We start from the raw sequence: 21,353 nt of genomic DNA on the forward strand, positions 1-21,353 counted from the left end.
TGCCCAGGAAAAAAAAAAAAAAAAAAGAAGAAGGAAAAAAAAAAGAGAAAGCTGCAGAGGCAAAATGCCCCCATATTGCTGTACACCTACCCTGTCCAGCATTTTATAAGCATGAATATGAACTCTTAAAAGAATTCCACAGGATCCTCTTCTCAAGGGAAAAACATAGAAAAACACATCCTTCCAGCGAAAGCAGTATAGGAGAAAAAGCAAATCATCTCCAAATTAATAAAAGAAATCTAATTCGTACTTACCCTATACCATACATACCCCATACCATGGTATACCATACCATATATTCACACCAGGGTGTAACTGACAACAATGACAACATTTATAGTTTCTATTAGCGCATTTGAATTTAATGGTTTACATACTGTGCCAACAAAACCAACTCTCTCTTGGGTGTGTCTTAAGTGAGCAAAATCCCAAGGAATTACCAAGTTTAGGCACTTAAAAACTTTTTTCTGAAAATGTATTTCTTTTAGACATAATTAGATGTATTAGTGCTACTCAATCCAGAGTCTTATACCTTTCTGAAAAGTGATGTGGCTTATAGTGTTTGCTTTCTTGTCCGCTGCTGTGGGACCTTTTCCTGCGTTTATGGCTGCTACTGTGCTTTCTCTGATCCCAGCTCTTTCTATCATCCCATTCAGGACAATGAGTTCGTTTAGAATGCCGCATCTGTCATTAAAACAAAAAAAGAGAAAAGAAAAAAAAGAAAGAGAGAGAGAGAGAGAGAGAGAGACAAAAGCATTACACCACACTTGTAACTTTGTATTTGTACAAAGTAGTTGTATTGTAGTTTGTGCTTGTATTGTAATTTGATTAAATATAACAAAACTAAAAGAATGCCTTCCTGAAATAGTTTTTTTTCTCCTGCTTCCCCCTCTATTATTTTGGTCTTGAACAGCTAGCCACAGCTTTCTCATCCTAACACAGTAACATTTTAATCTTGATTYGCATTTTGTAACATAGGCTAACTCATCTTCACTTAATAGCTTCCAACATGTAATTAAAGTCTRTTTTAAATATATTTAAGTGACTAATCAGATTTCAACAAAAAACTAATAGAGAGAGACCTTAACCTTCAAACATTACCTCCAACAGAATCTAAAGATTTAGTTCTTCACACTACATCGTACATAAATTACTACACAAGTCATATATCCTCAATCAGCCTAAAACTTAAGTTTGTTTAACAAATTACTGTTAAACAGCAGGATCTTTTTAAAATTATGTCAACGATCACAAAATGAACTCTGATAAAATAACACACAGCTTCACAATACAATGAGCCAACTTGCAAATTTTGAACCCTATCAGCATGCAAATATCTGAGTATTTTAAAATTCAGCTGATTTGCCAGAGACAAAACCCACCAGCTTCTGTTGCTGGATGTTATATTCAGGAATTCTGAGTTCAAACGGGTACATGCATAACTGAAAAACAAGGAAAGTAAAGCACAGCTGTAAAATTAAGAGCAGTTCAAAATCCATCATACACTTTTACTCTTCTTTAATAAAGATATTTAAAAATAAGCTTATATATCTATTTCAGTATATTGTTTCTGAAGAATGAGCCAAAGRTAGATAAGACAAAGTTTTCACAGTAATCACTTGCATCAAGAAGCAAAGTTTAGGAGCAGACAGCACTCGAACTTAGCGGTTATTTCAGCCTGTAAATTGACACAGAACAGCGTTGCCTGCCTCTACACCAGCTGGAGCTTTACAACAAAAACCTTATTTATTATGTATTACTAATAAATGAAAATGCTGATAGATCTAAGGATAAACAAAAATGCCCGAAGGATCAAAAGAAAGAACAGTCAACATTCATTTACATGACCTCATTTCTTATCTTCTTTTTCCCCAACTCCAAAGTCGTTTTTCTCTATTTTCAACCTAGGTAACTCAGATTATAAAACACACTCAGTTTTCAGCCACTCCTCCTCTCAGATGTTTTTTGGCTTTTTTTTTTGGGGGGGGGGGGGCTATTCAGTTATAAATGAATTGAGGATTTTAATTATGACTTTATTTTCTCCTTGTCTGGCTACACAACAGACTGCGATTAGGCTATAGTGAACAGATACCTAAATAAATCCACCACTGAAATGTCGCGGGGGGGTACACCTGACACAGAAAACTTGAGCAAGGCTTAACTCTGTCCCTAAAGGAGTCAATTAAAAGCAAACAAGCAGATTATTGCCAGACTCGGTCTTTGCAAGGCCCAAATTGACCACAAACCATTTTACAGTAGAAGATACCTTAAAATTTTTGACTGCTACGCACGTCCTTTAAATTCATGCGCTGAAGCACTTCAGCTCCACTTACATAACTGACAGCTGACACAAACATATGCATTCCTATAGAGCGTGGGGTCCTAACCCCCTATCACAGGTCGTTTTCACTCCCACATTCTGCCACAAGGATTCTCAAGTGGAGAACAAGGGCCTTTCCTAAAGGATCCGTATGCAGAATGCCTGCGGAAGACCATAAATGTCTTGCCATGAGCCGCCTACACGGCAATTTCTAGATCTTCTCGAAAACTTGGCAGGCCGTACGACTCAGAGGAGGCCAAAGGCCACTATTCAGGCCATATGGCCAAAGTCCGCGGGGCTGTTCCACCCCGACCTGAGCGTTTAGGGGGCACATGGGCAGGAACGGGTCTTACAAAAAGACATCCGCTGCCCCAATCCAGGGCCGCGAAGCCCCCTTCCCTGCCGGTTTTCCCTGCGGGTGGCCTCAGGAGTCAGCAGCGGGGAAGGCCTCGGTTTCGTCGCCCCTTGGGCAGGCGACCAGACAACTCCGCGCAGACCGGGCTCAATAACCGAGCTGCGCGGCCTCCACCCTCGAGAGTGCCTACCGCCCACCGGGCCCCAGCTCGGCCCGCCCGGCGCCCACGGGCGGCTCCCCAGTGGCCCTCCCCGCCACAGGAAAGCCTCTCCGCGGCATGCTGTAGTGAAGACCCCTCCTCCCACTCTACCTCGGCAATCAACCCCTCACACAGGGCTTTTCTCTCCGTCCGGGCCGCGGARGCGGCTCCGGCAGCCTCAGCTTTGTTCCCCCTCAGCTTCTTCCTCTAGTTCAGCTCCCGCCCCCCGGAAAAGGGAGAAAGGGGAGGGTAAAAAGAAAAGAAGAAAAGAGCCCAAGGAGGAAGACCGCCTCTGTCACTTACAGCTGAGAAAAAAGGCGAGCGAGCCGTGTCCGCCCTGCGCACACAAACAAAATGGCGGCCACTACTCAGCGCCGAGRAACTGCTTCCTCCCTCCCTCCCTCTCCCGGCCGTCGTGCGGAGTGACGTCACACGCACGGCGCGGCCGCCGGGAAGGGGGCGGGGGAGGGGGCGCGGCCGGGGACCGCCCCCAAGCGGCGGTTGGCCGGGGCGGGGCGGGGGAGGCGGGAAAGAGAGGAAGATCCCGCCGGCGCTGAGAGGGGAAAGCCGGAGCCCCGCCCCCTGGGGGAGGGGCGGGAAGTCCTCCAGCCCCGCCCCCTCCGGCAGAGCGGGAAAACCGCCGCGGTTGGAGGGGGAGGCGCTGCGCAATGGCGCCGCCTGCCGCGGCGCGGCGGTCGCTGCAGCCGCTCCGGCCCCGGCCCCCGCAGGCCTCGCGCGGGCCGCCCGCCTCGGCGGGAGCCTCCCGCGGGTCCCCCACCACCCCCGGTGGGGGGGGGGGTGGCGAGGCTCTTCGGAGGAGCGGCCCTGTGAGCCCGCCCCTCCTGCAGCGGGTCCCGGGCTGAGCGCGGGGGGCCGCGGCCCGGCCAAGTGAGCGGCCCGGCCACGCGCCTGCCCCCGCCGCCAGCGCCAATGTTGGCGGTGGCACCGTCGATTAATTCCTCCTAATAAACTCGCCAAACGCTGCGTTTAAGCCATTTGGGGTCCGGGTTGATTGATGCCACTATTAAGCCAGGCTTCATGCTCGCACTTAAGAGTAGCTAACAGATAAGGCCCGGGGGAGTCTTTCCACCACGGTGCTAACGCTCTGCGGCGAAACCTAATAACATCGATTTTCCACCCAAGCCGGCGAGTCGCAACCACCCCATCCATCCTCCCTGAGCAATTGATCCGGCCGCTGCAAAGAGGCTACGCGCGATCCTGACTGAAAGCGCGTCGGCGTTGCTGCGCCTCGGGGACCGGCGGCCGGGAGCCGCCCGACGCCTCGCAGCGGGGCCGCGCGCCGAACCGAGGGCCGGCCGGCCCTGCCCTGTACCAGCGATGCCGTTTCTAACTGATACCCYGGGCGTTTCCTGCAGCGAGTCGCGTTCAAACGTGCCTCCAACACGGACAAATACTTSCTTGCTGGGGGAAAGGCAAAACCTTGGTGCCACAGGCCTGCATTAACGCAGTTCTGTACRGTGGAGAAATGCTGTTACTAACTCYTCTAGGCATTTAACYGCTGAATTTAGTGAGTTCAAATAGCTTTTCTTTTAAACCCCCCCAAAAAAGATGAAGGGAAACTGCAACTGAAATACAGTCTTCAAATCTGTTAACCCACAGTGTCGTAACTGAGGAAGGTAACAAACCTCTGAAGAGCCGCGGATAAATTGAAAATACCCTAACTCAGGGCCTCTTTCCCAGAATAATTTTTTAAAAATTACCTCTGATATGGCAAGATTTGGCAATGGAAGTAGAAGCCAGATTATCTAAGGTGTAGTCTGTTTTTTACAGAACAAGTGGTGGTTTTTCACCACTTCCCTCAGTCCCTCAAAGTATTAGCAAGTAGTACTTTTTTTTTTTTTAAAAAAAGGGACATACATTTTGTGGGTTTAAAATTTTCAGTCAAATTTGTTGGCCAGTAGGTTTAAGATAAGCTTTTAAATCTGGATTGCACTAGAGCGAAAATCCTGTTTCTCTTCCTGTTTTTTATTTTTAAGAAGAGAAACAGGCAGTGCAGAGTGTTGGCAGCTATTTGTTGCTACATACTTAAAAAATTTTTTTTTTGCCTCATGGTCTTTGACACAGACCAAAGCTGTCAATGCAAATACRGCATTGATTCCAGTGGTTTACTATTTTCTCTTTCAGCATGGAAATGACTGGTTATTATTTGTAAAGATTGCAGTAACATCTGCAATGTGTTAAGAGTTTTCCCACAGTTCAGTGTCAGAGCCCCTGCAGGAGGAATTTTCTTGGAACTCAAGCAGAAAAGAAAGAGAGGGATAAAATGATATGAACAGAAAGAGTGAGCATGTGCATGCATATGTAAACTGCTGCTGAAGACAATACGAAAAAATAGCTGTAACTTGAAGCAGGAAAATTTTGATGCCAGGGTCTCTTGGGTCTCTCAAGTCTGCTCCCAGGAAGAAGGATCTTCAGACTGGGATAGAAGGGGTGGAAATAACTATAATACAATGTGTGTAAGCTAGCAAAGATCATTTTTGGTCYGAGGTTTTCATCTGAATGGCAACGGAAAGAGGAACAAATCTATCTGAAGTTAAGAATAATTAGCTGTTCATTTTGAACCTCTTCGAAAAAAGAGGAGTGGTATATAGAGGTTTTAAATTCTTCACGTTAGACATACCTRTCTTACAGAAAGTATCCTGTTACAGACAAATTAGAAAGCCAAGTTTCAAATATTGCCCGATGTGTGCTGAATAGAATCCAGTGCTTTCGAAATACCTCTGTAGACACTAAAAAGAATAGCACTATTAAAAGCAGTTAATTTCCTGTTCTGTTCAGAAGGTGGCAGTGGAAACCCAGTAGTAGAGAGCTCTCAGGGCTGCTGGAGTTTAGCTGGTATTTCTGAAAAGGATAAAACCTGGAGAAATTCACTGGAYGTGACTGGGTTACGTAGCAAACAAAGTAACAGCCCCTCTAGAAATGGCTGTTTTTAAGATGGGAATGAACTCACAGTAAAGAATTAAATTAGGGGAATTCTAGTCTTTACAAAACTGGGAAGGAAACTCATTTGAATGTAATTATAGTTATTTCTGTTGTCAATCCTTATGGTATTTACTTTTGTTTATATCAGGTATTTCCTTGTTTAGTAAGACTGTGTAACACCAAATGTTTGCACAGTTGGAGGAGGAGTAATACAAAATCAGAGTCACAGAATCACAGAATGGTTGAGGTTGGAAGGACCCTCTGGAGGTCATCTAGTCCAACCCTCCTGCTGAAGCAGGGTCACCTAGAGCATGTTAGATGGGATCACGTCCAGGTGGGTTTTGAATGTCTCCAGAGGAGACTCCACAATGCAATCACATTTTAGACTGCTTTGAAGAAGTAAAGTAGAAGACTTCAAAATTCAGTGCAATTATCCTGGTAGGATACATCTTTGCATTTATGAAAAGCTAGGTTTAAAACCTTTGCTTCAGAGTGCAATTTTGTATGGTTACTCTTCTGAGTGCTTTACAATGTTAGGTGATCCATCCTCACAGCAGTTACTCAGGAGGAGTAAAGCTCATGTAGTTTTTCCATTGTTCAGATGCAAAATTTAAAGCAACGCTTGTCTGCCTTGCTCAAAGCCTCAGAAAAGACTCAGCAGCGGAGCCAAAAATTCCTGGCTTTGAGTACTTCCAGTACTGTGCTTGCTTTCTGTTAATTAAAGATACACTGGTTTTGTTTTTTCTTTCCTCTGGTTAGTGTCAGAGGCTGGTTGATTGTAGTTGAGCTTTGCCTTTCTGGATTGCTGCAGTTCCACAGTTTGGTGTTTACACTGATGGAGAGAATACACAGATCATTGCAAGGCTCGTGCTCTGCTAGAACTTCAGTTTTGTTCTCTCTCAGCTTGCGGCACAGCAGAGTTTTCTGACGAATGAAATGCTTTAGCCTAATAAAGATCTGGAGGCTTGTCACAGGGAAACCCGAGTGACTTGTAGTAGCCTACGTTTTATGGGGATGCAGCCGGATGACTTAACAGTCCCTTTAGGCAATAGCTCTGACACCATGAATAAGAACACCATACCGGAAAAAAATAAGTTGCACATTAAAGTTTTGCAGAAACTTTGGAGTCAGTGCTATTACTTACACACACCAAAATTACTCACTTGTTTAAGAGCAGACAGAAGCAGTCTGTGCTGAATAAAAGTAACACTTAGAAAAGCAGTGTAGTACAGGTACCTATGCCTTATATCAAGGAAACCTAACCACTTATACATATGCCAGAACTTCACCACTGAGTGTCTTTTTTTATTATTTATATTTTAAGCTATCTGAAGCATGGACATCTCTTACTGTACATGCTTACTGAAATGGATCCTGCATCTCAGGCAAAGCCCTCAGATTACTGCAATACAAATAATAAAAGAACAAATTTAAACACTAGTTATACCATACAGTTTTATAGAAAAAGACTAAAAACCTCCAGGTCTGGGTCAGCCTTCTCTCATGAAGAAGCATTGTGTCCGAGACGCCTATTTGAGAAAACATTTTATTGTGGGAGCTATTACGAAAACTTGTCCCTCTTTTCCTTGTGATGTACAGTGCAGTGAAATCTCCTGAATGTACAAGGATGAACAAAACAGTAGTAAAGTAGAAACAAGAGGAAGAGCAGAAACCACAGGTAGTTTGGGGTATACATGCATATTCATGAAATGCCCTGTTTAATCAGGGATGTCTTGATATTTTTAGTGTCAGATAAAACATGAACAAAAAAAATCCACACTGCTGAATCTTTTTTATTATTATTATTATTATTATTATTATTATTATTATTATTATTATTATTGGACACTCACATTACAAAATTTAGAAACCATAGACAGTTCAGGCAAACTGTTAAAACACAGTATAAATTAAGGTTTTTTAATATACAAATTCTATACATAAGTAAGTTAGCTCAAACATGACTGACAAAAGGATTTCATAACAATCTTACCACAACTGTATAAAAAGGCATGGGAGTAGGATGGGCACTATAATCATGAATGCAGGTTAAGACATTTTCCACAACAGCTATAAAGCGTTACAATGACCATGCTATTCTTGCAGTGTTTATGTGGGGTACAGTATGCATATTACCATTAACATTTTGCAAGGTCTATGTACAGTCACAAAATCATAATAGCCACTTTCAAGTAACCTTCCTGTTTTCTGCCTGTGCAATTAATAAAGTGTCAATATTTGTTTGAGGACTTCCAATTAAACAAAGCTATATGTTTTAAGTATTATGGATGGTATAGCGACTTCACTTTGTCCTGAAAATGCTATTCATAATATAAAATAATTTAAAGAAAATGATACAGGAAAAGCACAGCCCCTGATTACTAAGGCTCATGTGATTAGTGTCTACGAGTCTTTAAATCCGTATTTCTTTTATTTCTCATTTTGACTCATGCTTAAAAATACCTTTATAATTCAGTTTCCATTTTTCTAAGCACAGTTGTAAAAAGGAGTTCTACCAGCAGTCATGTAAAACTAAAATTTTGATAATGTTATAGGGTTTATTTTTGGAATGTACATGCTCCCCAGGTGACCTGGGACGTCACTCAAACTCTAGTTCTCTCTCTGAAAATAAGGACAGTGCTACTTACCTATTTTTAYTCTATGCTTTTAGGTCTGTGAATAAATGTTTCAGTAATACGTTTTTTGGAGTATGCGTATAAGACAGCTATTACYTTCACATTTCATAGAACTTTCTAAAAGTGCAAAAAATCTTAAGATCTTATTTCCCACCTTTATAAACTGAGGAATATTGGTAAGARTCGAGAGCACTGAAATGTAGAAGCCAATTTATTTTTCCATTAGTGTTGCATACTAGCAGTTTTATTTCTTTTTACAGCTGACTAAGGGAAATAATTGCACATCTGTAAGAATCATATCTTGAAATACTTAAATGTAGTAGCTGTGTGCTTGTATCTTTCACTAAGTTTTAAGTATTAGGAGGATTCMACTGAAACAATTCCTTCTAGTTCAAGCTGAGGATACTCAGTAGGTGATAACCCAACTCAAGCTGCTATGGAAATACATACGATATCAACTGTCCAGGCTATAGCCCCAGTTTTCCCAGCTGTGTTCACCTGTGTGCCAAGCGTCAAGGAACCATCATATGCTTGGTTATGTCAAAAAGAATGGCGTTTTAGAAGTATAAGTAATTAAAGCAGTGATGTAATACTGACTAGTTACTRTTCACTGAGGAAGGAACCTGGACCCTGGAATTTTCTGGACAGAAATCCATTAAAATGGCTGTACACATTTTAGGAGGGAGCTTCCTGTCCAAATATTTTGCTTACAGTAATTCTGATCTCTGAACTTTATAGTCCTGTGCATTCAAGAAGGCCTGGCAACATTGTTCTACTGCAATATTAGCCTGGGCTGGCAGTTTGAAGGCCACAGGGACGAAAGGGAAAGGACTCTCTATATTATATTCTGACAACTCTGGGGTATGATTATAGCACCGGCATGTGGCAGAGAACTTGAAAAATGCCCCTATAGCATTTTGCAAAAGAGCTGTTTATGGAGGAAAATACCACCTCTGTGGAGGGAAAGATGTCAAGCAGAGAGGGAGCAGTCTAAGCCACTCTGAATTTATGGCATTGCAGTCTGAGTCTGGCCGCAGTGCAAGGCAGAGGATATAGAGAGGAGTTACTCATCTCAGCTTTTCTCAGTGACTGAGGTTATAGCCTGAGTTTCAGTGTCTTGCACGTTTGTAGAGTGCATGAATCATACAAGCTATTAGCTTCTAATATATATCTTGTATAATAAATAAAAATACAAGATGTGATGCATTATACAAGCATGAACTTATTGTATTCAATATTTTTGCATCTGAAAATAGATAAAAGCTCTATTTTTAGAAGAATAGTAAAAGAAAGAAATGCAAAATGGATTTACCTCCAGATTGGTTCCATTAAAAAAAAATTAAAAGGTAAACTGCTTGCTAGCTCATCTGCTCAGCTTGGCAGCTTGGGGACTGGCTCTCTACACTAAACAACACTAAAGCAAAAGTATCGATAGTTTTCTGCATCAGTACTTCCCTGTATTCTCTCCTGGCTTGGTCTGCCTAGCTGCCGTTGATATTAATGGCAATAGCATATGCACAGATATCTTTTTCCATTCTGCTGCCATGCTGTGAAATATGAAAGTTAACAATCATCAAGATATTTTTCATATTTTTTAAAGTACTTATTTTTCCTTGATGCTTAGATCTTACAATCTCTGTCAGCCAACTAAAAAAGCATCCACTGTTTTCAAGTCTCCTAGAAGAATCCCTTTCAGTTCAGAGAATTTTCTCACAATTATTCTGTTGGATGGAGGAAGAAGTTCGCTGTGCCTCAGGCGAACTTCCAGGAACTTCCTGCCTTTCCAAAGGGACGCGTCCCAGCTTAGGCAACCTAAGGGACCAGGCTCAGATACGAATTTGCATATCAGCTTGGTGCAGAATCATCTAATCTCCTCTGTATCACCATGTTAGTATAAATGCTGCCATACGGACACCAGATGTCTGTGTTGTGTCTGTGTTGTTACCTAGTCACATATAGTAATGCCCTGCGTCAACTACTGAGGTAATTTTACTCAACAGATAACCCTAAAAAGAGCAGAAGAAAAGAAAGCTTTTGGCTCCCAATTAAGCTTCTTCCATGTTTCTAAGGCTAATTTCTACCAGTCTAAAAAGAGGAAAAAAAATCTTAAACCTTTGCAGGGTCAAATTCTGCCCTCAAACACGTGATTTAATTCACTGGACCAAATTTCAGTTTGCTGCTGTAATTTCAATAATGTTAAAACTTTTGCCACGCCAGAATTTTCACCCTATGAAGCACATCTGCCCATCTGAGAGTTGCACCTGGCTCAAAAGAAAGGCCAAGGACTATACCAGTGGCCAATGTAATTTAATCCCTATGAATAACCGTAAACTGTTCTACAGTCAATAGTTGCTGGACTGCTCCAAAGCCTGTCARCACCAGTCGGAGTCTTTCCTCTACATGTCACTGTATTTTGGATCAGTCTCTCTCTTTCTCTGGAGCACAGTTGTTGTTAGCCCAGATTATACTAACTGTGTATTTTTACACTGATATGCCTAACTATATCTTTTTCTACTAGCAGATACTCTTTCTGACAACTGCGATTACAAATTCAGTAATCTGAGCTCTGTTCTAAACTGGTTTTACAGTCACGTGCAAGCCAGTTCTCATGTGCCTTAATAAAAGGCACATAAACCATTGGAAGAAATCATGATAAAGTAACTAGGGTATCAGCAATGGACAGGCTTGATTTTAAGTTATTACTTAACTTATTACTTATTACTGGTAATCATATAATAAAATATTTTCAATCTGAGAAAAATACCTCAACGTTTAAGCTGCCTGAAGTRCTTAGCAGCTGTGTTCACACTTTGTTACAGTACAGTCTCAGAWGCGGTTGAGAGTGCAGGTCTCCCCCAGGTCTGCATGTCCTCTATCCACGTGGGGAGCTCCCAGCCAGCTGTATGACAGTAGTGTGTTACCTGCCTAAAAGAGGGATAATGATAAACTAATCTCAGTGTATGTGGGTACATGGGGGTCTTGCGTGCTAGACTCACTTCAAGGGTTTTGCCAATATGAGAAGAAACATGATTTGGAGGTCAGCCTGCAGTTAGCCAAGCTATACCTGGCAGATCTATGTGTAACCTTTAATTAGGTCATGTGATTGATGCTGATGTAAAATTGAGAGCATGGTTTTCAGATTATGCATCTTTTGAAAGGCATTGAGCGAGTTCATCTACTGACTTCAACTCAAGCTGAAGGCACAAGAGTTTCATCATTAGTTTTCACTGGGCTTTGGAACTAGCCCCATGCTGCAGAATGGCATCCTCAAGAAATAAAAAGCATGGCTTTTGCAACTCCTCTAATCACACTAGAAGAGGTGCTGAAGAAGTGGTATTTGGTTTTCTGTTAATATTTCCGTGTGAACAGAAGTTATGTTAATGCATCTGAAAGGTTTTGTATTATATATTCATGTTTTACCAGCTTAGGGATTTGATACTACACTGCAGAATTATAGCTCTAGTTTCACTCTGTTCGCTGTGTAGCATTAGCTCAAGCAGTTGTCAAGGAGGCAAATCCACTGAAAACAGTGGAGTTAGAAGCCATGACATACCATCAGTAAGCTCTCTAGATGTTAGTCTAATGACTATATGGCTTACAATGGCTAGTACTTGATGTTAAGTGATCYTCTTTCTTTTATACATGGTAAGGGTTCTTTTCATGTTACTGCAAGAGAAAAGTTAATTACTGAAGGTTTTTTTCTCACTGTGCATCTTGTGCAATGTTAATACAAGACTGCTGGAAGAAATCCATTCCCCAAATTGTCATTGTTAAACCTGCTGGTGAAGCAAGGCTCTAACCACTCTTCTGTCTTCTGGASTTGTCCTCCCTAGTTAGGCTAGATACGAATTACAAATGAAAGTGACAGCTGTAATTTAAGGCTTGACCTTGTTTCTATTTAAATGAATGGGATCTTGGCCACTGAATTATATAAAGACAAGCCACAATTCCTAAAGCCTAGTTTTAGAAGGCACTGTCTTCTCTCTTTGAACTGTTCTGTGCACCCATCTCCAAGTCGTCTTGCAAAGTGCAGTCATCATCTCTGAAGATCAAATTCTAAGGATCAGTATGACATCTATTTCCATAATGATTGCCTCAGTTTTCACTGAGAGATGAGGGTGTTCAGCACCTCTGAAAAAAGTCTACTTAAATGGTAACTACATAAAGGCTTAAAGATAATTTGGTGCTTTTGAAAGTCCCACTATGCCCTTAATAACTCTGTAAGTCTGACCTTTCTGCTCTCCTTTTAAGCACYGAGGTGTGAGAGTTTTGGAGTATGAAAGTGGTTCAGTTTGCAACAATGACAAACTTTATGAGATCTAATTTAAATCATACTTATAAAATTGTCTGAATTCACAGAAGGTGCCAAAGGATGTAACGTATTTTCATGGGAAACGACATTTGATTTCATGTTCTGAGTGTTACAATCTCAACTGTCCCAGTCTGCTTTGGCTCATTAGAAAAGGAGTGAGAATTTGCATTTTAAAAAGCAGTTTTTAAGAAAGGGCCCATCTACCTACATTGGATTTCAGATATATAAAAAAAAAACATTTCTACCATGACGCCACACTGTGCCAGTTAAAAAGATGTAGACATTAAGAAAAAATGACCATTTAGACCAAGAAAAAATGACRTACATAAGCCTCAGCATTGTTATAGATATGTTTATGGTTATTGCTCTGGATTTGGTTGGAATTTAACAGGCTTTTAATGGCATCATTTTGGAAATGGTCCTGCTTAAAGAAATGGCTGTGTGTGTGCATTTCTCTGTATAGCTCTTACCTCATGTACAAAAATTAACAGCATATCAACAATATCACCAGAATATTTGCTCCTCGGCTGGAAAAATGATGTACCAGCCTCTTCCATACAAAGGCTTGAGTAATTGGATGATGCTTTTATTTTCCCCTGGCTTGAACCCATGCTCTGATAGACACATATGAAAAGGAGAATGGAAGCTCAGCCTCAAGCCCCTACGCGTGCACATCTCGTCCTGCTCATCTCAAATGGCAGAACTGACAACTATGAGAGCAGGATATTCCTGGTGGCCATGATCCAGACTGCACAGGCCATCACAGATCAAAACCCAGCAGAACTGCATTACAGACACTACCAAGCTCTAGTATTTCACACTGAGCATGTCGCAGGCAGCTGCACCCTGGAACACCTCSATAGCCTGAGTTGTCCTCAAACACTAGCTTACTAATGCCGCACATTTCAACAACTCACCCAGGCWCAGAAAACTGTTGTGGGACCTAGCAGTGGGATGGAATAGCCCCATTTTTTGGCTAAAAGGATAGGCCAACACAGCTAAGTTGTGATTAGCTTCACTTTTCAAAACACTACTATTCTCTGTTGAAATAATTACTGATTTCAAAGAAAGGGTTGTGTCTTCTGTTGTAGACAAAGACTGGGACATCTAAAAGGCCAGCATCAAGTCGTTAAGAAAATGCTGAGTTCWGTATCACATGGCATTAGCTTTCATTTAAGCTTTTGGTGGCCTTTTCTAGGGCAGGTGGGAGCAGTCCTTCCACATACAAACAATTAATCTACTGTTAGAGCTTAGTTTTGAATCTAATATCCATGGAGTCCATTGTAATTTAATACATGTCTTAAGATAGCACCACGACCATTGTACAAGTATAAACACAGACATAGTCCCTATTTTGTATTATCTGTAAGGGAATGGTGAACATGGTTTAGACACTAAAAATAAGAAAAAAATGGTTATCTGTCATGAATGACATTTCAAAATTCAAAAAAATGTAAAAAAAATTTCAAGAAACATCATGAATGACAATTTCTTTAGCTTAGTGCATTGGTCTCTAGAATGATATCCTTTGTCTTTTTTAAAACATACCACGTAGTTCCCAAATTTAGAGCTATTTACCTCTTTCTTCCTATCCTCTAGCATCATGTTGCAAAATAAACAGGACTGTATTAATTGGAACCTGGTGGATTTTTTTTTAACATGATAATGCAATTTCTTCTTCTTTCAGTGTGATAAAGCCCTCTAAAGAACACACATCTCAGCATCAACCAAATTAGAGAATACACCACATAAATTAACTAGAGGTGAGTTGAGTCTGGAGCCATTTTCTTCTTCAGCTTTAGATGTGGTAGGGGGTCTTTAAGCAATACCCTCTGCACTCTATGCCCTCTCAATTCCGCCAAGATTCACAGTAAGAAAAGCAACAACAGTGGTGGGAAGAAGAACTAAGCAATAGTCACACTTCAAATTGTTCTCTGTAAAAATTCATGGGATTTGTACAACTCTCCCATGCTGATGAGATCTTTATGTGATGTGTATATATATATTATATATATATTATATATATATACACACACACACACATGTATATATGAGCGAGTGATATGAGTTCATCCGCTGGAAGCTTATACTTGTTGCAGTCAGTGCATTGTTCAACAAGGCCAGAGGACTGCTGATGTAAAATTAAGTCCTTTCTTCATTCAGCAATTAACCAGATTGCTGCTTTGTCTGATTTAATTTTATAATCCTCAGAGGGTTTAAAGAGCTGCTACCTGAAGCACCTGCTTCTGAAAWAAGCATGTATATTTTTTGCTTTCTTTTTTTAAAATACTTTTTCATTGTTTTTTACAGTACCATTGTTCTCCATGCTCCCGGTTTTCTGACTTTCCTTCAGAGGCAAACCTTACAGTGATCCTGATGCASTTTGGGCACAGCCACAAATAGTCTGTCCTTCCTCTGTCTCATAGTTAGAAAAGCATCGTTGTGCATGCAGTTCTGTTGATTTCAGTGGATGAATCCAGTTCATCCGTCATTTTAGGCAGTCAAAAAACCGACAAAAACTCAAACAAAACAAATTCTCTAAATCCCAAACAGGCATCTTTGGAATCAGTAGTGCAAAATGTTTACGGATTTTTTCCTTGACCTACTGCAATAACCTTTTAGTCTTCAAGTCTTTCCTAAAATAGTGGATCTGCAAATTTAAAACATAAGAAAAATGATAAGGAAGCAACTGTTACATTTTATTTTATTCACTGCTTTTGTTTTTGACCCTCTGGGGTCTTCATTTACACCAGACCTCTTTATGGTACSCCGATAAGACATGTAAACTGTGGGATGCTCTGATTAACATGGGACATTTTTCATCTACATGAGGCCTCTTTTGCACGGGTAGAGAAYTGTAAAAATGCACTGGTATAGGGTTTTCTTTAAATGGTGGCTAATTTGAGGTGAAGATTAGGTTTTTATCAGTGCAGCCCCAGGTCTGTAAATTAGCTATAAATTGAAAAGACCTCCATCAGAGGTCACATTTTAAGTGCCAGCACTTCACAAGCTTCAGGCTCAGTTAAGAGATTCCTTAACCATCAGTGCAGCACTTTGGAGATACTTTAGAAATGAGCTGATAAAATGAGTGGTTACCTTAACGATTTCCACCTGTCTTTTTCAGTCTGGTTTTCTGGACTTTCACTTTCATAGGAAGCTAGGTACAAACCTAGAAAAGATAAAAACGTGTTATTTCAACAGTAGCAGTAACCCCCTACCTCTTTGCTGTCTGCTAGGTCCTATGCATTTCATCTATTCTTGCTATTGTACCACACAGTAAACAGAACTTTTAAAAACTTCATGGTCCATTGGGTAACTGGTAGAGAGAGAGAGAGAGCTGACAGCTAAACAAACTCTTTTACGCTGAGGATATTCCTGTCACTTAACACAATTTAATCTTCCTCAGCAATCTTTCCGAGGCTTTAAGGGACACAGTATCTTAAAAGGATACAAACCACCCCTCAAGATAAGAGTGAGTTACAGAAGCCAGAACAGGAACACAGGAGYAGAAAATAGGTTTGTTTTTTTTTTYCCTGAAAAACTTTGCACTGTATGCTGCATTTTATGGCACCAAAATGTGTCTAGGCTGTAGAGTCTCCTCTGCACAAGGTGGCAGTGCATTAACATCTCACTGTCTTTACAGACTTTCAAAAAGTAGGTTGTGATTTGTGTTCACACACATTTCCTCTTTTGATTATTTAGTTATGCTTTATTCTTTAATGCTAGAATCAGTACGCAGTATTCAAACCAGTGCTGTAATTCAAGAACATTTTAATATTTAAGGGTTGGCCTGCTATTCCTCCGCATTGTGACTAGCACAGTACAGCTGTATTTTGCATAACAGTGCTGCATCTCTCTGTAGTATGTTCTCCCATTTTTTATTCAGGGCAGATCTTCCCGAACTGCTCTTCCCGCTGGCTAACAGGAGAATTGTGACTTCTGCAGAGGGCATCTCCTGAAAGCAGTGTGAGTATAGTGGAGCATGTGAGGGAGAGAAACTGCAAACACCACTTCTGAGACACCCCTGACTTTCACTGTCTACTCTTCAAGAGCCTAAATATGGAATGAACGCCCAGCCTGTCTCCTTTCRATACACAGTACTTTAATCATATTAATTATTCCGTTTTGGCAGTCATTTCTCTTGGGATTTAGGCAGGATTTTTGAGACTGCATGTTGTCTTCTGAAGTGGTCTATGAAATAAAAACTGTCTGGTCTGATTAACTCAAATGAGTACAGAAAACTGCCTATAGAATCAAAAGAAAAAATAAAGCCAACACCAGTTTAGCTTATGGGAACATAGCTTTRGACAATTTCTGTGTGTGACATAATATACCAAGAGGCAAGTGACATCAACCCATATGAAATGACACAGCCTGACATGCTGGCTATTAAACTGAAACAGAAAACAGGACAGATTAAGAATAGAAAAACAATCAGCAAAACGATCTCAGAACAGGACTTTCATTAGCTACAGTGCAAATTAATTGCTAGAAAAGATTTTTCTTAAAAATTATTTTCTATAGATAACATTTCTTCACTGCTGTGAAGGGGGTCAGCCGGACTACCACTGCCCTGAGCTCTGTTTGYTGAGGAGATGACAGCGTTGGCTTGCAGGAGAGAGTAGTTCTGGCTCTATCAATCACAGAATGAGTTTGGCTAGAGGACAAGTGACAACCATAGCAGTCCATGACATGGTTGTGTGGCCTCTTTTCTTGACTACAAAAATAGGGCCATCACAGCAACTTGCTAGACAGTGCCTCATGGAGAAATTACAGACAAGAAAAAAGCAACCAGCCACAACTTCATGAGCAAGAAGGTAGTATGTGTATATTGATAGACTAGGGACAAACAAGCTGCAAGACAGGAAAGCTAGAGACAAACTGAGAAGAGATCACCGGAGCATGGATCAGGGTGTTAATGAGTAGTGATAAAGAGCCCTATCTTCAGTGATTGGAGTTTGTACAGGGTCTTACCATCCTCAGTAAAAATGGGAGCAGTATGCAAGTAGTGGATGATGTTAGGGTCCTGTTCAAAGGGACATTCCACTTGCTTCCAGGTTATAAATTCTCCTACTTGCTTAGCCAGTTCCAGAAATTTCTGTAAACATAAAATCATTCCATCACGTTTCAGTGAGATTATGTCACTAAAACAACTGCATCTGAGCAGATCAGGATCCAGGATCCCTAATGCTAGCTACAGGGATATTAGGGAAAAGCAACCTTGTATAGTTTTAGATGGGTGTCTTTTCCCAGTTCATTTACAGGAGAAAGAGGCAGGAAAGCGTGTGCTGCATTTCTTCTTACACGCAGTTTCAGTCTGTACTTGAATAAAAAGGCATCCATGAACAAGTTATGGGTTACACATACCTACTTGAGAACAGAGGGCATAAACTTTGATGGAACAGCCAAGAACAGAATTTAATATAAATACATAAAGCACAGTGAATCCAGATCCCTGCTGCTCCTTGCCTTCAAACAGAAAACATGCGTGGCAGAAGTGTTCTGACACAATTTAAGGGGATGCCGAGCTCCATAACCTACACATTACTCACCATCTCACAATGCCGGTAACTAAAGGAGAAATTTAATGTAACGAACAGAAGATGCACTGAAGAAGTACTTTATAAAAAAAAAACTAAGAGYTGAAGAACTGTTTTCTTGTTGACACTGGGCAATTCTTTTGGAAGCACCTCATGTCCTTCCACAGAAACACAAGAACATAGCAATTGCAATGCACAACACAATCTAAAAAGTGCTTGCACATCACAGTTAGCAACAAGTAGCACTAGTGTAAACCCATCCTCTCCGGCACAGAATTGGAATACATAGGATATGTGACTAATGCTACCTACTGCCAGGCTTATATTCTAWTTTTTCTCTAATGACCACAGCTAATTTCTGTCTTTATAAAAAATGAGAAAGGGCTAAAAATGCAAATAAACTATAAAGCACTTTATATTGACTTTATATTTTCCTGTTTTCTGAAAAAGTCATCTCCTGCTCCAAGCCATTATGTATAATCATGTATACTGGTAACACTACATTTCTGTCAGCCAACCCACATGAAACAAGTTAGGATCTGTCATTCACTCAACACTGGAAAACCCTGCAGTTTGGTTTTTGATCTGCCTGCAATGTTTATATAAAATATACGTCYTTTTAAAGACATTATAGGATTGGTTTAACCCTCAAGCACAGTCACTCAAGACTGCCCATCTTGACATATCCAGTCTTTGTCAGTCTGCACTGAACTTACAGGCAAATGGTCTTAGATAGTGCTATCAGAATGGGATAGATAAAAAYATTTTTCAGATCTTACTTCAAAGTTGACATGTCCATTTGGAAGGCGATTAGCACATCCTTCATTCAAAAAATAAATGTCTTTGATCAACAGGCTGAAGAAGGGGATCACAATCTGTGAAGAGAAATGGCATAACTATTATCTTTCCAGCTCAGTATTTTCTCTGCATGAAAGAACAACTCAATCAGGAGCGAGGAGAAAAAAGAAATATTAACTTTTCAGTGTGCTGTGCACTTAAAAAGCGGTATAGTGATAGGCAAGCAAAGGGGCAGCAGGGTACAGAGACACCTTCAGCAATCAGGAGATGACTGTCTCTGGAATAAATAGGCTCTGAGCACAATGGCAGAGTAAGATGACTACGAAAATACTAGTAACCCAGTTTCTTACCTCTCAGTATATCAGAGTATCACTGAGCACAGAAAGAACAAAATTAAATTGCAGACCTTTCCTAGCTCTGTCAGGGTCCTTATCAGTAAAGATGTAGAATAGATAAATCAAGCAATTTGAAGACATTTGGGAACCAGGGAACAGCAAGGAGGAAATACTTAGCACAGATACAGTTAGGTGACCACTACTGTCCCAGAACAAGGAAAGATGGAATACTAAAATTTGGTGGCCAAGGACTTGTCTACAGACAGAGTTTTTTCAGCAGGAACAGTTGCATTTTCAAGAGCTCCATTCATTGCTTTCTCTTGAGGCATGAAACTGCCTCTGTAGTGCCTGTTTAGTATAACCTGCTTCTCCAAATTAACCTGCAGAGGGTACAGTTGAAAATACACAGTTAATTGAAACGAAAGTGCCAACAGGAGGCACAGGATCTTTGTAGCACTGAAAATAAGCCCTGGGCATCATCCAGGGTAAACTAGCAAATATTACTGATCCTTCTCTCTAACCTATCAGAGTCAGATCTTGATTTGCTATAGAAAAAAATCTACTTCAATGCTGAGGTAAAACTCTTGAAATTAATGGAATTGCAGCAGGCATAAATTCGATGCCAGATGTACTACAGCAGAAAGCAGTGGCCGTGCTCCTGAAGTGCATCCCCAGCCCTCTCGTGACACAGCTCAGAGCTGCGAGAACGTAAGGACCAACCCACRACAACGCTGACCTCCAGGATGGGTTCTGGGACCCAACGTCCAGCTCTGAGTCTTCACGACCCCTCTGTAGTGGCACTGTGATAGATAAAGGCTACACATAGGGTTTGCAGCCGCCATATCCATAAGTGTGGATTTAATCACCATGAACGGAGAGGAGAGCACATCGAAGGGCAGAGTTTCCAAATGTTTCCACTGGCCTATTTGTAAATTAACTGAGCTGTAGCTTGTTAAGTGCTCAGCACAGTTCAAATGCCTTTGCAGCACGCAAGGCTGGCCAAGGGAGCTGGTGACAGCAAAGCAATCGTTAAGCACTTAATGCCCTACTGTTACTCCATCTCATGCTGAACGTCAGCTGAAACGGTATCTGAGATGGACCTAGAACAGGGCGGCAGCTGCTGTTTTCCAGTCTACGGCCTTCATGTTGCAACAGCAAATGCGAGCAGCTTACAGATGCTCAAACACCAACTGAGGGAAAGCCTTGACAAGCCACTGCCTACTTTCACCGTGAAAATGGAAGCCAGTTTCTCCATCAGCTAAAATATCACATGAACAGAACTGCTAAAGATTTGCATTTCTGATGGCTTTTTTATGGGACAGCTACAGGCAAACTCTTTTATGTCAGTATAACAGCCATAAAAGGGCTGGACTGACACTCCGGGAGCCACTGGCATTATCCTGGTCCACCACACTGATATAATAAAGAAATGGGGATGAAGCAAACTCAGTATTTTGGACTGAACCCCACAAAGTCAGAGTCAGGTGGGATGATTTGTAATCACAGGCTGAGACAAATGTGTTTCATGGCTGATTTTTATATCATCCAAACTAGATGAATCAACCTGAGGTAAAGAATACAATTCAGCAGAGAGTTTGTTTTCTACCACAAATGCTGATACTCAGTTACCACTTTGGCAGTAGTCTTACAAAATGGAAAGATATTCACAGAGATCTGGAGCCAGATACTTATCACCAGCTAGGAATTGCTGCCAGGTTCTGCCTAATATTTTTGTGCAGGCAGATGTGAGCTTGTTCTGCCCTGCTCCGCACTGCCTGGGAGCTAGGTCAACATCATTAGTGGTACTAAACCTAAATTAAAAGCCTTGCTGAGAGCGAAGGTATATTAATGTGGGCTCCATGCCATGCTAATACAGCTACAAAGCCACCAGTCAGCTCAGAGCGTGGGTAGAGCT

At 41.2% G+C, this 21,353-nt stretch overlaps 2 protein-coding genes across 3 annotated transcripts in view; both read right to left on the minus strand.

Moving 5' to 3' along the window:
* CLK4 (CDC like kinase 4) overlaps positions 1–3,279 on the minus strand; it is an 11,229-nt gene extending 7,950 nt beyond the window's left edge. The window contains exons 1-3 of one of the 2 annotated variants that reach the window (XM_085312857.1): positions 3,178–3,279; positions 1,383–1,442; positions 533–684 (exon numbers count right to left, since the gene is read on the minus strand). In XM_085312857.1, coding sequence (XP_085168983.1) covers positions 533–684; positions 1,383–1,436 — 206 coding nt within the window. In that variant the 5' untranslated portion in view covers positions 1,437–1,442; positions 3,178–3,279. The remainder of the gene's footprint in view (positions 1–532; positions 685–1,382; positions 1,443–3,177) is intronic. The other variant, XM_085312858.1, reaches the window with a different exon arrangement.
* Positions 3,280–9,994: 6,715 nt separating this feature from the next.
* RASGEF1C (RasGEF domain family member 1C) overlaps positions 9,995–21,353 on the minus strand; it is an 81,957-nt gene continuing 70,598 nt past the window's right edge. The window contains exons 11-14 of the mRNA XM_085312859.1: positions 19,085–19,180; positions 17,740–17,863; positions 15,862–15,934; positions 9,995–15,415 (exon numbers count right to left, since the gene is read on the minus strand). Coding sequence (XP_085168985.1) covers positions 15,391–15,415; positions 15,862–15,934; positions 17,740–17,863; positions 19,085–19,180 — 318 coding nt within the window. The 3' untranslated portion in view covers positions 9,995–15,390. The remainder of the gene's footprint in view (positions 15,416–15,861; positions 15,935–17,739; positions 17,864–19,084; positions 19,181–21,353) is intronic.

Source organism: Rhea americana, unplaced genomic scaffold (assembly GCF_003343005.1).
Source record: "Rhea americana isolate MKP2758 unplaced genomic scaffold, rheAme1 scaffold_37, whole genome shotgun sequence".
Taxonomy (NCBI): Eukaryota; Metazoa; Chordata; class Aves; order Rheiformes; family Rheidae; genus Rhea; species Rhea americana.